At 43.3% G+C, this 16,182-nt stretch overlaps 1 protein-coding gene across 2 annotated transcripts in view; it reads right to left on the bottom strand.

Annotated features, from left to right (window-relative positions):
• htt (huntingtin) overlaps positions 1-16,182 on the bottom strand; it is a 209,063-nt gene that overhangs the window by 93,982 nt on the left and 98,899 nt on the right. For both annotated transcript variants that reach the window (XM_067982438.1, XM_067982439.1), the window contains exons 23-29: positions 15,342-15,484; positions 13,356-13,507; positions 11,080-11,279; positions 9,559-9,685; positions 6,999-7,126; positions 2,297-2,407; positions 727-804 (exon numbers count right to left, since the gene is read on the bottom strand). In XM_067982438.1, coding sequence (XP_067838539.1) covers positions 727-804; positions 2,297-2,407; positions 6,999-7,126; positions 9,559-9,685; positions 11,080-11,279; positions 13,356-13,507; positions 15,342-15,484 — 939 coding nt within the window. The remainder of the gene's footprint in view (positions 1-726; positions 805-2,296; positions 2,408-6,998; positions 7,127-9,558; positions 9,686-11,079; positions 11,280-13,355; positions 13,508-15,341; positions 15,485-16,182) is intronic.

Below are 16,182 nucleotides of genomic sequence, written 5' to 3'. Positions count from 1 at the left end.
TAAATACTTGAAGGGAAAAGATTTGCAGGGCTAAGGGGAAAGAGCAGGGGAGTGGGACTAACCGGATCACTCTTACAAAGAGCCAGCACGGGTCTTTGCTGTGTGGCTGAATGGCCTCCTTCTGTACTGTGCTGTGCTGTAGCCATTCTATGATTCTGTGTGTTGTAAGCCTCACCTCCCTCCTCCCAAGGCAAGTAACACCTCTAATGCCACAGAATGGAAAGTACAGTACTGAGGAGAGACTTGAGATACTAGGACTATTTCCATTGCAGCAGAGAAGGATACAAAAAAAGTTAAATGGAGGTTTTTTGAAATTATGAAGGGTTTTGATAGGAACAATAGGAAAAGAATATTTCTTCCGGTGCGGGAGTCGGTGACGAGGGATCAGCAATTTAAAATTCGCACTATGAGATGGAATTTAGTAGAAAGTTGTTGGAGCACGGAGTGTTTGTCACAGGAGTGGTTGAGGCAGGGATCACCATCTTTTTTAAGGGAAAATAAAAATTTGAAACACAGGACCATACAGGGCTATGTGGGAATACAAGGGAGCAGTGGGAATAGTCCTTTAGGTTGGACCATCCCATCTCCTGGAAGACACCAGTAATGATATGGGAGAGGAGAAAAAACAAACCAAAAGACAGCCAACAAAAGTAAAGAACTTTGTGTCACCTTCAACATGCTTGTGCAATTCATACAATATAGGCAGGCACATAAGAAACACCTTACCTGCTGTACACAGACAGTGGCTGCCATGGGTTCCCTGCAGAAACAGGACTTCAGATAGCCAAGGATTTCTTCCACACACTGCAAAGGGTTTTGTAGAAGCAACGTCAGGTATCAGAACAGTTTCAATAACCGCAGATTAAGAGACAGTTTAAAAAAAAAATTTAAACCTGCACTTAGCATAAGTTTTTCTGAAGCTCAAACTCAAAGATCATTTATAAACCTGTAAATGGAGTGCAGGTAGCATCTGATTACATAGAAAGTACAGCACAGAACTACGTCATTCCGCCCAACAGGTCCACGCTGGTGTTTATGCTCCACACGAGTCTCCTTCCACCTTACCAGCGTATCTGTCTATTCCTTTCCCTTTCGTGGTTATCTAGCTTCCCCTAAAATGCATCCATGCTATTTGCCTCAACTGCTCCAGATGGTAGAGAGTTCCACATTCTAACCATTCTCGGGGTAAAGAAGTTTCTCCTGAATTTCTTATTGCATTTATTATATAAACCAAAGGGTACAATTCTAAAGGAGGTGCAGGAACAGAGACCTGGGGGTACATGTGCAAAGGTCGTTGAAGGCGGCAGGGCAGGTTGAGAAAGCAGTTAAAAAAGCATATGGGATCCTGGGCTTTATAAATTGAAGCATAGAGTACAAAAGCAAGGAGGTTATGATTAACCTTTGTAAAACACTGGTTTAGCCACAACTGGAGTACTGTGTCCGATCTGGCCACCGCACTTTAGGAAGGATGTAAAGGCCTTAGAGAGGGTGCAGAAAAGATGTATTAGAATGGTTCCAGAGATGGGGGACTTCAGTTACGTGGAGAGACTGGAGAAGCTGGGGTTGTTCTCCTTAGAGCAGAGAAGGTTGAGGGGAGATTTGATAGAGGTGTCTAGACAGAGTAGATAGAGATAAACTCTTCCCATTGGTGGAAGGGGCGAGAACCAGAGGACATAGATTTAAGGTGATTGTCAAAAAAAACCATAGGCGACATGAGGAAAAACTTTTTTAAGCATTGAGTGGTTATGATCTGGAATGTGCTGCCTGAAAGGGAGGTGGAGGCAGATTCAATCGTGGCTTTCAAAAGGGAATTGGATAAGTACTTGCAGGGAAAAAAATCTGCAGGGCTACGGGGAAAAGACGGGGGAGTGGGACTAGCTGGATTACTCTTGCAGAGCTGGTACGGGCTCAACGGGCTGAATGGCCTCCTTTTGTGCTGTAACCATTCTTTGATTCTATTAGTGACTATCTGATATTTATGGCCCCTAGTTCTGGTCTCTCCCACTAGTGAAAACATCTTCTACGTTTACCCTATCAAACCCTTTCATAATCTTAAAGGCCTCTATCAGGTCACCCCTCAGCCCTTTTTTTTTTAAAAAGAGACAACAGCCCCAGACAGTTCAATCTTTCCTGATCATTATAACCTCTCAGTTCTGGTATCATCCTTCTGGTAAATCTACTTTGCACCTTCTCCAGTGCCTCTATATCCTTTTTGTAATATGGAGACCATAAAATTGTGGTCTAACCAAGGTTCTGTACAAGTTTGACATAACTTCTCTACAGAAAAACAGTTTACCTTCCCAATATCTGGAAGCGTTGCAATCTCTAGGAGCTGAGATAGAACATCCAAAGCTCCTCGTAAGAAGCTGCCAAACTTCTCATTATTGTTCTGAAGGTCCAGGGTGACCTGTAACAGGAGAAGAGACATTTTAATGGATTTAATAAGAGTATTCAAAATTATGAAGTATTTTGATAGAGTAGAAAAGGAGAACTGGGGTTTCCACCGGCGGGTGGGTCAATAACTAGAGGACACAGCTTTAAGATAATTGGCAAAAGAACTGGAGTGGAGATGAGATGGAGAATTTTTTTTTTAAAAACACAGCGAGTTGTAATGATCTGGAATGCACTGGCTGAAAGGGTGGTGGAAGCAAATTCAAGAGTAACTTTCAAAAAGGGAATTGGATAAATACTTGCAGAATCATAGAATCTTACAGCACAGAAGGAGGCCATTCAGCCGTCCAGCCGTCGTGCCTGTGCTGGCTCTCTGAAAGAGCTATCCAATTTAGTCTCACACCCCAGCTTTGTCCCCATAACCCTGCAAATTAAGTCCTTGAAGGGGAAAAATTTGCAGGGCTATGGGAAAGAACAGATGAGTGGGATTAATTGAATAGCTCTTTCAAAGAGATGATGGGCCCAATGGCTGCCTTTTGTGCTGTATGATTCTATAAAAAAAAAAATCACAGCACTCTTGATTTTCCAGTGATAAATGATCAGAGAAATGGGAGCGCAGTAAGCCAAGAACACTGATTTCCGTGACCCCCCATGAAATGAGGTTCTGCACTAGGAGCAACATTTACTGTACAGCGATCGTACGCAATAGAACCTGGTGCACTGGTCACAACTATGACTTCTGCATCGGGTGGTTGGCGAAAATTTTTTAAATAACACCGTACCAGTGTAGGTCGCCCACAAGGTCATAAAACCCCGTATGACGGTGTAATTAATTCCAGTGGACTGCAGCAAATCAATTATACCCCTGCTCTCTGTGACACTGTCCTAATACGTTTCTGCCTTGCTACCTTCCCTTGCTTTAAAAACCTCCATATGAAAAAAACCTCTCGCCAACCGTGCGTTCAGTCCCCTCTTCCCGCTGCTTCTTGCAAAGCCACAACAACTTGCATTTATATAGCGCCTTTAACATAATAAAACGTCTCAAAGCACTCGAACATTTCCGTGTACCAGGGGTGCTACAGGAATCCAGGTTCTTGCCGTTGATTCAAGCAGTGACTTTATGGCGCATGGACAGTAAACCTGCACCTTTAGAAAGCAGCGACCAAAAAGGTGGGCTAAATGACAGCTAACTAAACAGACTGGATTGCAGAGATGTTAAGATTTAAAGGGGAATCCCGCCCCCCCCCACTGCCCCCCGGCTCGGCTCTTCTCACGTCCACGCGTCAGTCAAAACTAACTTTCTCAAAGTTTAACCATCACCAGACGAGCAGAAATGTCACCAGCTGTTTAAATCAAAACCCTGCTTGTAAAAAAAAATTCTAAGGATAGTCAAAATGCAAACTACACACGAACACCAAAAGAAAGAACAACAAATCCCAGCGTTGGGATTTCAGGTTTTGAGTATATATTAATATATTTTAAATAATGCATCCATCTTCCGTGGCATTGCACACAGGGAGTGAGAGCCAAGTGTGGTCTTCAGGTGAAGTGGGGTTAGAGGGAGGGGGATAATTGGACCAGGTTGTGCAATTTGGGAAGCAGAGTTGGTTGGAGCACTGGAGATTTTCTGTAGAACTGACTGAGGAACTTGGAGATGCAAAACCGAGGCACTGCAGCACCATCACTGGCAGGAGGGTGCAACTACAACGTGACATGTTTACAGAGGCAGATTCCAGTATAAATGTTTGATAATAGAAAAAGTTCACACAAAAGTGGGACAGAAACTTGACAAAGTTTTGCAGCCAGGAAATGTGCATAGATGCAAGAATTTTAATATTTTATAGACTTTTTTTTTTAAAAAAGGTTGCGCTTAAAGGGTGTTACTATGAGAGAATGGAATTCTTCCCATGTCAGGAACCCAGTGTCAGCATCAAATGCCCCAGGTCCAGAAGGGAACTGGGTGGTGCACAGTAAAGCTCTCTGCCCAGCCCCAATATGCCTCAGCCACAACTTTAGAACAGCCAACCCTACTGCACCATAAGAACATAAGAAATATGAGCAGGAGTAGGCCACACGGCCCCTCAAGCCTGCTCTGCCATTCAATAAGATCATGGCTGATTTTCGACCTCAACTCCACTTTCCAGCCCAATCCCCATATCCCTTGATTCCCTTAGAGTCCAAAAGTCTATCTCAGCCTTGAATATACTCAACGACTCAGCATCCACAGCCCTTTGGGGTAGAGAATTCCAAAGATTCACAAATCCTTTGAGTGAAGAAATTCCTCCTCATCTCAGTCTTAAATGGTCAACCCCTTATCCTGAGACTCTGCCCCCTAGTTCTAGACACTCCAGCCAGGGGAAATAACCTCTCAGCATCTAGCCTGTCAAGCCATCTCAGAATCATATGTTTCAATAAGATCACCTCTCATCCTTCTAAACTCCAGAGAGTACCGGCCCATTCTACTCAACCTCATCGTACTTTAGGAAAGAAGGCCTTAGAGAGGGTGCAGAAGAGATTTACTGGAATGATTCCAGGGATGAAGGACTTTAGTTTGGTGGGTAGACTGGAGAAGCTGGGGTTGCTTTCCTTGGAACAGAGAAGGTTGAGAGGAGATTTAATAGAGGTATTCAACATCGTGAAGGGACTAGACAGATTAGAGAGAGTGTAACTGTTCCCATTGGCGGAAGGGTCAAGAACCAGAGGACATAGATTTAAGGTGATTGGCAAAAGAACCAAAGGTGGCATGAGGAAAAGCTTTTTTACACAGTGAGTGGTTAGGATCTGGAATGCACTGCCCGAGGGGGTGGTGGAGGCAGATCTAATCATGGCCTTCAAAAAGGGAACTGGATAAGTACTTGAAATGAAAAATTTGCAGGGCTACAGGGGTGGCAGGGGGGGGGGGGGGGGGGGGGGACTTCTTGCATAGAGCCGGCACTGACTCAATGGGCTGAATGGCTCCTTCTGTGCTGTAACCTTGCTATGATCTATGTTAGTCGCCTCAACTAATAGTTAGGGTAGCGAGGTTCACATTCTAACCACTTTCTGGATAAAGAAGTTTCTCCTGAATTCCCTTTTGGATCTATTAGTGGCCTCTAGTTCTGGTCTCCCCCACGAGGAAAACATCTTCCCTACGTCTACCCTATCAAACCCTTTCATAATCTTAAAGATCTCTATCAGTTCACCCCTCAGACTTCTCTTTTCTAGAGAAAAGAGCCCCAGGCTGCTCAATCTTTCATGCTAGGTATAATCCTGCAGTTCTGGTATCATCCTAGTAAATCTTTTTTGCACCTATATCCCTTTTATAATATGGAGACCAGAACTGTGCACAGTACTCCAAATATGGTCTAACCAAGGTTCTATACAAGTTGAACAACTTCCCTGCTTTTCAATTCTATCCCTCTAGAAAAGAACCCGTGCTTTGTTTGTTTTTTTTAAAAAAATGGCATTATTAACCTGCGTCGCTACTTTTAGTGATTTATGTATCAATATCCCCAAGATCTCTCTGCTCTGCTACCCCATTTAGACTCTTATTATCCAATCAGTATGTGGCCTCCTTATTCTTCCTATCAAAATGTAATACCTTACACTTGTCTATATTGAAATTCATTTGCCAATTACACACCCATTCTGCAAGTTTATTGACGTCTCCCTGTATTTTGTCACGATCTTCCTCAGTATTGACTATACCCCCCAATTTGGTGGTGTCCGCAAATTTTGAAATTGTACTTCCAAGTCCCAAGTCTAAATCGTTTATGTAAATGATAACAGTGGTCCCAGCATGATCCTTGTGGAACACCACTTCCCACCTTTTGCCAGTCTGAGTAACTACCTTTAAGCCCATCCCTCTGTTTTCTGTTTTGTAGCCAGCTTGCAATCCATTCTGCCACTTATCCCCTGAATCCACATGCTGACTTCAGCCATGAGTCTACTATGTGGTACTTTATCGAAGGCCTTTTGAAAATCAAAATATATTACGTTTACTGCATTATGCTTGTCTACCCATTCTGTTACTTCTTCAAAGAATTCAATAAGCTTGGTCAAGCATGACCTTTCCTTTTGAAATCCATGCTGACTTTTCTTGATTACATTTTCGGTTTCTAGATGTTTTTCTATTTCATCTTTGAGTAAGGATTCCATTATCTTTCTTACCACCGACGTTAAGCTAATTGGTCTACAGTTCCCTGGACTGGTTCTATCTCCCTGTTAGGACAGGGCGTCTCCAGGAGGGCGCCAATACTTGCAGGGAATCTTTTGCACAGAAAAGTCTAAAAACCACTGTAGGTAAAAACACAGTGAAGGACGTGCATAGAATAGGGTGAGATTTGGTTACTTTGAGGAACACACACATCAGCGTGGTGCATTTAAAAAGGGATATCTTTTCTGATGTAGTCATTGACTGCCCTCTTTTTTTTGAGATCTGAAATCCAATAAAAATAGGAACATATAAACAGTACCTACATATGATCATACAGGCCAGCAGCACCATTTCTCTGATACTGTACATAAATCACGTGAATGGGCGTCAGCTTTGGGTAATGCAATTTAATTCTGGGGGGAGGGCGAATGTTCAGGTTGGGAATCATAAAATGTCCCCTTTGCGCTGGTACCTTGTAGTTTGCGTACGTAGCCTTCAGAACATCATGCAGCTTCAGGTATGGGGGCAGGTGGTAAAAGCTGCCGAGCGAGGTGGACTTGCTTGTTGGTGCAGCCCCGACAGCATCTGCAGGCCTGGCAGCTGCAAAAAAAAGTCACAGGAAAACAGTAGAGTACAAATTTTTAAATGGCCTGTCCCCTAGTTAAATATTCTGTGAGCCACAAATATAGTTACTTTACTACAGTTACCAAAATAATAGTGCCCGCAAAAAATGTGCAATAGTGCCTCATCTTAAGAGTGATAACAGGACTTACTGGGTTAAATTATGAGGGCAGGTTGCATAAATGTGGCTTGTATTCCCTTGAGGATAGAAGATGGAGGGATGACCTGATCGAGGTGTTTAAAACGTTAAAAGGATTCGATAAGGTAGATTCAGAGAAACTATTTCCTCCGGTGGGGACATTATCTTCAAATTAGAGCTGGGCCATTTAGGAGGGAAATCAGGAAGCACTTTTTCCACACAGTGGGTAGTAGAAATCTGGAATTCTCTCCCCGAAAAGGCTGTGGATGCTGGGGGTCAATTGGAGCTTTCAAGACTGAGATCGATAGATTTTTGTTGGGTAAGGGTATTAAGGGATATGGAGCTAGGGCGGGTAAATGGGAGTTGAGATGCAGATCAGCCACGATCTAATTGAATGGTGGAACAGGCGCGAGGGGCTGAACGTCCTACTACTGTTCCGTTGTTCCTTGAAGTCTTAGGAGACAAAAGTTGTTTTTCAGGTTGAAAGTTTCCACAGACTTTGGCTTTGCGTTCAACATTTAAAAAAAACCCTGAAGATAGCAACTTTAACTGCAAAACTGAATCACAATAGTTTTCTACATTAGGAAGGTTAGAAACAGCAACGACTTGCCTTGATAGAGCAGCATGAACATACCTCTACTCATGAAGTCCCAAAGCCCTTAACAAATAGGGGTAAATAAAACAAACAACAACCCAGAAAGGTAGAGATTAGAAGGGGCGACCAAAAGCTTCGACCCGCCCTCTCTCCCCTTCTTTAAAAAGCTCTTCGAAACCCACCTCTTTGCAAGATATTAGAAATCCCACCAACAAGCAAGTCAAACTCACAAGACAACTGAAAGCTTAGCCACCAATGGCTGGACGGTAAGGAGGAGGAGATGCTCAGAAGGCCAGGATTAGAGGAATGCAGCTTTCGGGGGGCGATTATATTGTTGGAAGAGGTTGTAGAGATAAGGTGGAACCAAGGCCATGTAGGGGATTTATAGTCAAGGACAAACATACTCAGGTACAAGGATGTTAAGCCTTTACCTTGATACAAGGAAATGCTCTGGTAAAGTCATATATATGTAACGATAATAATCCATACCCTTAAATAGCACCTCAAATTGTGAGATGTCTCTAAGTGCTTCACACATGTTTTGTTTAGCAGGAACTGTTATGTCGGCAGACAGTGCATATGTTTGGAGGAAAATCAGCAGGCCATTCAGTCCAACTGGGTGTTTATACTTCACACAAGCCTCTTCCCACTCTAATTACCTCTTTCCATCCTGCCTCCATATTCCTCTATTCCCTTCTCCCATGTATATGCATCAAACCTCCCTTAAATGTGTCAAAGCTATCTGCTTCAACCACTCCATGTGGCAGCGAGTTCCACATTCGCATCACTCTCCGTGTAAAGAAATTCCTGCTACTTTCCGTGTTTGATCTGTTAATGACTACGTTATATTTGTGCCCCCTTGTTCTGGACTCACCCACAAGCAGAAACAGTTTCTCCTGCAAGGTTTTAAAGACCAGCATCAGGCCTCAAGTCTCTTCCAGAGAAAAGAGCCCCAGCCTGTGCAGTTAAAATAAAGCTTTCAACTCCAAATGGAATAGAGTAACATCTCTGATCCTTTCCTTCCCCTGACAGACAATGCCACAGCCTCTGACCAGTGGCTGGTGTCTCCCTGCAGCATAGATCACTGTGTGACCTTGTGCATTACTGTTCAATGCACACCCACACCCAATGCTGCTGTTTGCGTTTTTTTTAATAAATGGATAAACTAACCCAGTGCTGCCAACACTCATGATTTCACTCAATCTATTGATCTTGTACTATTGTTTTAAGGCACACGACTCTCAAAAATTCTCGCTCCTGCACACACTAAATAGTACAAAACCAGTAAGTCTTACAAAATACTGCAAGTGTTCACAACACCGTTGGCCCCTCTCCTTAAAAAGACAGCTAGAAGCAAGATTTAAATTTTTTATAAAGTTTACTTTCACTATTTGAAGGGCAGGGGAATTCTCCTGGCAAATATTTATCCCTCAACCAACCTCACAAAGATTATCTGGTCATTATCTCACTGCTGTTTGTGGGATCTTGCTGTGCGCAAATTGGCTGCCGTGTTTCCCTACGTCACAATAGTGGCTACAAAGTACTTCATTCGCTGCAAAGCGCTTTGGGACGTCCCAAGGTCACGAAAGGCGCTGTATAAATATGAGTCTCTTTCCTTTTATTTTAAACATCATCACAGATGATCTGAATCTGCTTGAGGCGTTCATCTTCTCTCACCTGGACTGGATTCAGTATTTTTCTTTGGACTCATTGGTGCAGCCGCTTGCTCTGCTGACTCCCTCTCTTTTCCCTTGCGCCTGATTGGGCTGAGGGATGGCGTATTCGCAAGTGAAGGTAGAGTTGCCTGAGAAGTAGAATGCAATGAAGTAGCAGCACACGACACAATGTCCAGCTGTGGTATGATTTGTATTTTAATCAAATGAAGGGTGTACTTTTTCCCACCAATTTGACTGCCACAATTATTACAACTGGATCCAGTTTCGCAAATTCTCACCTGAATTTTAAATGATGTGGAGATGCCGGTGATGGACTGGGGTTGACAATTGTAAACAATTTTACAACACCAAGTTATAGTCCAGCAATTTTATTTTAAATTCACAAGCTTTTAAAGACAGAGCTTTTAACATTTTTAATATCCTGCAACCGAAATGCTCACGTTAAGTATCCAATACAGACTCATTTCATTAGAAACACAAATATGAAATCACGCTCGAGCTCCTCTGAACCCAGAAGGAGTTTATGCAGCAAGCCGCTATGATCTGGAACACACGGCCTGAAAGGGCGGTGGAAACAGATTCAATAGTAACTTTCAAAAGGGAACTGGATAAATACTTGAAAATATACAGGGCTATTGGGGAAAAAGCAGGGTGGAGTGGGACTAAAAGGATGGTTTTTACAAGGTCGGCACAGGCACGATGGGTCGAATGGCCTCCTTCTGTGCTGTAAGAGTCTATCCAGAGATCTGAGCCGTACAGACTGGGTGGGGGGGGGGGGGGAAGAAGAGAAGAGAAGGAAGGTGGAGGGGCAGGAGGGGGAAGAGAGAGAGGTTCCAGGTTCAATCCCCAGTTTGTACTGAGTTAGCCAATCTCGGTTAGAGATGCAGCACGGACAGTAAAAGTCGTTTCAGCCCCTCTTTCCGGGAGGGCGGGGCGCAAAGAGAAGTGGAGGGCAGGGCTCCTGTTCCTGGTTGCTGCCCAAAGACACTTGCTCGAAGTGCTTGTGTGCATGGGCATAAGGTCACAGCAAACGGGCCATCAATGCTCATCATCCAGGCTCACAGATGACTAACGTCCACTTGGACGAGGTGGCTGAGGGAGACCAGTGACTGTGGAAGATAAAACCAGCAAGGTGCATTCAGTTGGGGCCTGAAAGGGAGAAACAAAAATAAATAAGGCAAAATGTGTTATAAAGCCAGGTGAAGGATAGAACACTAGAGCCTAGTCTTCAGTTGCTTCCAAGCCTTTATTCACAGAGATCCACATTATCCACACCAAACCCTAGATCAGCTCTCTTATAAATGGATACAAGAGCGTTCCCAATTGATACGCACCACCCGAAAACAATTAACACTAATTGATATAAATCACCGATATAATTAACTGGGGGTGGGGTTGAAGAAACTGCACACTACCACTCAATGGAATAATAGTGGAATTGCAATGAACTGAACCCTCCCCTAATTCTGGTCATTTTCAGCTGTTGATCCAGGTGTGATTCATTATAAAAAAATTCACCTACCTTCAGTGCAGGGCCGGGTGCAACATCATCAATCACATGAGCACAGATATTGATGACCTTCATCAGATGGGAGAATAACTGTTCCACCATCCCTACCAAGGTCCTGTCGGCCAAAGCGGGCCACGGTTCTTCCTGCTTAGTGGTTGTCCCAGCATCGTCCTCATTGGCCCAAGGATTCTTCAGAGATTTAGGTGCAATGGCTGCCAACATATCAAAAAATTATAGGAAGATTAAGTTGGTCCATCCAATTATTGGTCCTCAAAGGAAAAAGTGCAGTATGTTTGTGGTCAGTTTAGCTAATCAGAGGCTAAGAGCCGGCACAGGCACGATGGGCCGAATGCCTCCTTCTGTACTATATCAATTCTATGAATCTTTGATTCGATAAAAGTACCAAAAAAGGTTCACTTTCCATTCAGGATTGAAAGACATAATGTTCCTCCATTTAACCTCTGTGTCACACACCTATTGCGAGCAACCCGTTCCCAAGACTTCCATCACTGTTGTGCTAACCTGGCCACTAGGAGGTGCACAACAGATGCAGAGCAATACTAATATTATATAGGTACTAGAAATACTTGCATTTATACTACACCTATTATATAGAAATATCTCAAGTAGTTCACAAAATTAATTACATTTGAAGTGGTGACATATATGGGCAAACACTGCAGTCAGCCTGTGCCAGCATCAACCCACTAACTACATGAAGACAAATGATCAGCTAATCTTTTTTTTTCTCTCCCTAATGCTGTCGGTTAAGGGAGGAATGTTGGCCAGGACACTGGGAGAACTCCCTCCTCTTCAATAGTGCATCTGGGTGCAAAGGAAAAAATTTGCAGGGCTACGGGGATAGGGCGGGGGACTAGCTGGATTGCTCTTGCATCGAGCCAGCGCAGATTCAATGGGCTGAATGGCCTCCTTCCGTGCTGTAACCTTTCTATGATTCTATGGGTTTGGAGGGGTGGGGAGAAATCAGAAGCGGGAGATCCAGCTGATCGGTATACAGCAACCCTGCCCAAAGTGCATGTGGGATCTTTCAAGTCCACAAAAACAGGTAGGACAGACCTCGGTTTAAATGACTTATCTGAAGGATGGCCTCCGGTTATACAGTACTCAGTACTGCACTGGAGTGCCAACCAAGATTGCGCACTCAAGTCCTGTTGAGGATCCATAACTATCTGACCCAGAGCCAAAAGCATTACCAACTGCACCAAGCTTACTGCTCCTCCTACTTCCTATATCAGTTGTGGGAACATTACTGGCAACAATCGCCATCAAATGAGAAAGGCATAAATTATTAAGGCAACTCCATCCATTAAATTGAAATACTGTGTGGAAGGAAGCAGTAATGGTTTATAAACTTTTCAAATATTGCTGTCTCCAGGGCAGTTTTCATCACCTGCCAGCAGGCCTGCCATTTTATTCTGTCTGCAAGTGGGCCGAGCTCGGGGAACGGCCGTAGCCAGACCAATAAAAGTCGTGAAAGAAGACGTTGCAGCAGTGGCATGTGAGCAAGACTGCACAAGCACAGCTGCTTTGAAGGCAGACTTGCAACATCCGTGGAATTCTCCATGCATTGTTGCTAAATCCACAATATAGAGGAATGATCAAGGAGGGGAAAAAAAAACCCTCTGACTGGAAAGAAGGGAGACATCTCATGGGTGTCAGAGAATTCCTTTCGTGTTGCCCTTTGCAAATGTGAAATTTGAATTCTGACTTCTAAGCTACTCCACAACCTGTTCTACTGAGATAAGACTCTGTTCCTATTATGCCAAACGGAGGAGATTCTTTCCCAGTACTCTTTGAAAATGTGAAAAAGCACAGCCCTGATGGCTTATCCGGTTAAGGCATGGAATTGCTGAGCTGTATAGATGAGAAAGGTCCCAGGTTTGATCCCCGATCTGTGCCAGGTTAGCCAAACTCAGCTGGGCAGTGGTAGGGCCGCTCTAATTGGTGTCAAGTGTCCCTGGGTTGCGGGAGGGTTCGCTTCCGCACTCGACGGCCCATTGAAACAAATGGGTTTTAAAAAAAAAAAAAAAATCGAGGGCTGGCGAGCGCAGAACTGGAAAAACCCGGCCTTGCTGTGTGGACTCAAGCAAACAACTGGCCACTTGAGTGAAGCACTGTAATGTAACCAGTGGAACCCACAATGTAAGTCAATATCTTCAGGAGAAAAAGGGGAGATAATTGGGAAAATTATAAACATAACTTCCTCTCATAGAGAAAGACAATCTGTGGTGTGAATTTCACGTGCGCACTGGACTGGCTCTACTTACCCGCCAGCAAGTTTCCAGACAATATTAAGGCATCCTGATGGGAAGAAAGGTCCAGAGGAAACCAGGCTGAGGAAAGCAGAGATAGTATCATATTGACCATCCCCACAGTACAGCTTTTACGGGAGTCATCTGTCGGACTGTTCTGTGATAAACTGGAAGTCAAATGTGCGGTCGTTAACTTAATGAACAGCTCAAGAAGTTTTTAAAAACATCGGCACACACTAAGTTTACAAAAATTAGGTATTACTAATTGAAATCAATTAAGACTTGTGAACATGATTTGCCCGCCATACGTGATGGCCGGTATAATGGGATAGTGCTAGTACAGTACTCTACTATACAACAAGAATGTTCCTTCCGTTTAGTGACCTTTTCCCCAGTTGTTTACAGCTCCACTCTGACCTACAGCTTTGTTTACAAACAGTAACCCCACATCACTTAGAGTGGATTAGAAGGGTTTAAGTACACAAACAGTAATTGAACTTTAACGAGGTGTAATTTACTTAGGTTGTCATGATGTGGAGATGCCGGTGATGGACTGGGGTTGACAATTGTAAACAATTTTACAACACCAAGTTATAGTCCAGCAATTTTATTTTAAATTCACAAGCTTTCGGAGGCTTCCTCCTTCGTCAGGTGAACGATGTGAAAAATCGTTCACATCGTTCACCTGACGAAGGAGGAAGCCTCCGAAAGCTTGTGAATTTAAAATAAAATTGCTGGACTATAACTTGGTGTTGTAAAATTGTTTACAATTACTTAGGTTGGTTCTTGCATTCAGTGCACCTTAGCGAGGTGTGAACTAGTAAGCACAGCTATTTCTGCCCGAAATAAATGGAGCAATTAAGACACTATAACTTGGAAAATGCCGTTAACCATTATCTATTTGCATTAATGCTTTTTGGTCACAGTAAGCGACAGGCCATTTTAAACCTGGATGTTTTAATTGTAGGGGCTGTGTTAGCAAAAGTAGGAGAGAAAATATAGATGACATTTTAATCTTTAAGCAGCATCATAACTTCTACACATGTGCTCCCCAAAGACTGTAGTAAACTGTGGATAGGATAACCTAAATTGAGTGCTACAGCCGAAGAATTACACGAGAGTCCCATAACGAGGGGACTGTTTCGAATTTGGAACGGGAAAAGTTAAATGTAAAGGATTTTTAAAAAATTGTTTTATGTCTAAGACCCTTGATTGGCTAGTTCAACGGTGGCGCAAAAGGATTGTCAGCCCCCTCCTCTCATTAAGGCAAGTTTACAGATGGAGGAGAGCAAAAGAGGAAATAGGCAAAAGTAAAGATTGAGAGGGGTTGGGAGAGATGAAAGGATTATTTGCTGTGGACTATAGGAGGCTAATATTTCCAACCAAAACTTTTACTTGAAATAGCAACAGATTTATTTGTACAATGTTTATTTAACATTGGCAGCATGAAATATGTTTTAAAAAGTAAAATCTGTTTAAGGAGTGCCAAATTGACTATTATTTTGAAAAAGGGCCATGAACAAGAGCCTTCTCCTCTATCGCTGCTGTCCTGATTTCGTTTTCACTTTTTAGAGAATTAGAGAGCACATCTTAAGGGAAAAGTGGATAAATAAAAGAGGAAGATACAGGGCTACGGGGAGGTAGCAGGATAGAGGGAGGAGATTTGGATGGCTCCAGCAAAGAGCCAGCACGGGCACGATGGGCCGAATGGCGTGCTTCTGTGATGTGCACTTCTATACATGGACACTTAACAGGTTCATCTGGAACTCCTTATTCCACCATTTTAGCAGAAGTGTTGACCTCTGTGCTTTTAATGGGTTAATGCCTCCCTAAAACAGTGGAGAAGGGCATTTCAGAAAAAACAGACTAATCCTATGGTGTAATTTCAAAGCCCTAGATTTAAACATGTAACCAATGAGAAGGAGGAAATTGACAAGACTCGAACAGTCATGGCAGACACACAAGACCTTTCTATGATAAAGATGAATTCTGTTCCTGTACCTGAATGAACGTCCCCTGTTCTTGTAGAGATGGACTCTGGATGCTTGTGAACTGATGGTCGTATATCCACAGTGCCAGCCAATGCTCCAATTACACACAGGGTAGTTCAACGAGAGCAAGCACAAAACCTCACAGCAACCAAGCTGCAAATAAAACAAAATAAATCACATCACACAACACTAAAACAGAGATAAAACGCCCATAATTGCAGGGCGAGGTCCGGTTAAAGGGAAAGAAAATTGGAGAGATGGGAGTAAAGGGTACTATTTGCCAAAAGTACCCCCTTCCCTTTAATAGCGGAAAGTAAAAATTCCAGAAATTCCTAAAAATGGGATCTTTCTGGACAGCACGGAGATCCTCAAGTTAGGTGCCCCTCTTTGTAGAGGAGTTCAGACTGGTACAACAGCCACTCCCATAGCCGCCCAACCCTGAATCCAAGACTCTCCACTCTCAGCCTGCAACAGGATTTGTGAGTCCAGCCGACACCCTCAGGCCCCGGATCTCCGACAGAGCCATTGCAGGATGCAAGGGGACACTCCAGTTAGGGAAGTCACTAGTGCTGCCCAGCAGGGAGGAAAATCTGACCTGAAGTGTCTCCTCGGCAGCAAAAAAATTAGCATTTTTGCTGAAGCATCGAAAGGAATTTCAGGCATATGTATTCATTATTTTACTCTAGGCAGAATACTTTGAACAAAAAAAAAAACTTCTTCCCCTCTCAGACTTTCCTTGTTCTTCAATAACGCATAGTTTTAAACATCCTTTCTGCAAGGATGCAACAGTTTTAAAAGGGACAGCGTTGCATGATTTTCCTCATTTTCGATAAGCCTATTATTTTGTATGA

Source organism: Heptranchias perlo, chromosome 4, assembly GCF_035084215.1.
Source record: "Heptranchias perlo isolate sHepPer1 chromosome 4, sHepPer1.hap1, whole genome shotgun sequence".
In the NCBI taxonomy this organism is placed as follows: Eukaryota; Metazoa; Chordata; class Chondrichthyes; order Hexanchiformes; family Hexanchidae; genus Heptranchias; species Heptranchias perlo.
Note: the sequence above shows the minus strand (reverse complement) of the source record. Positions and strands in the feature narration are given on the sequence as shown.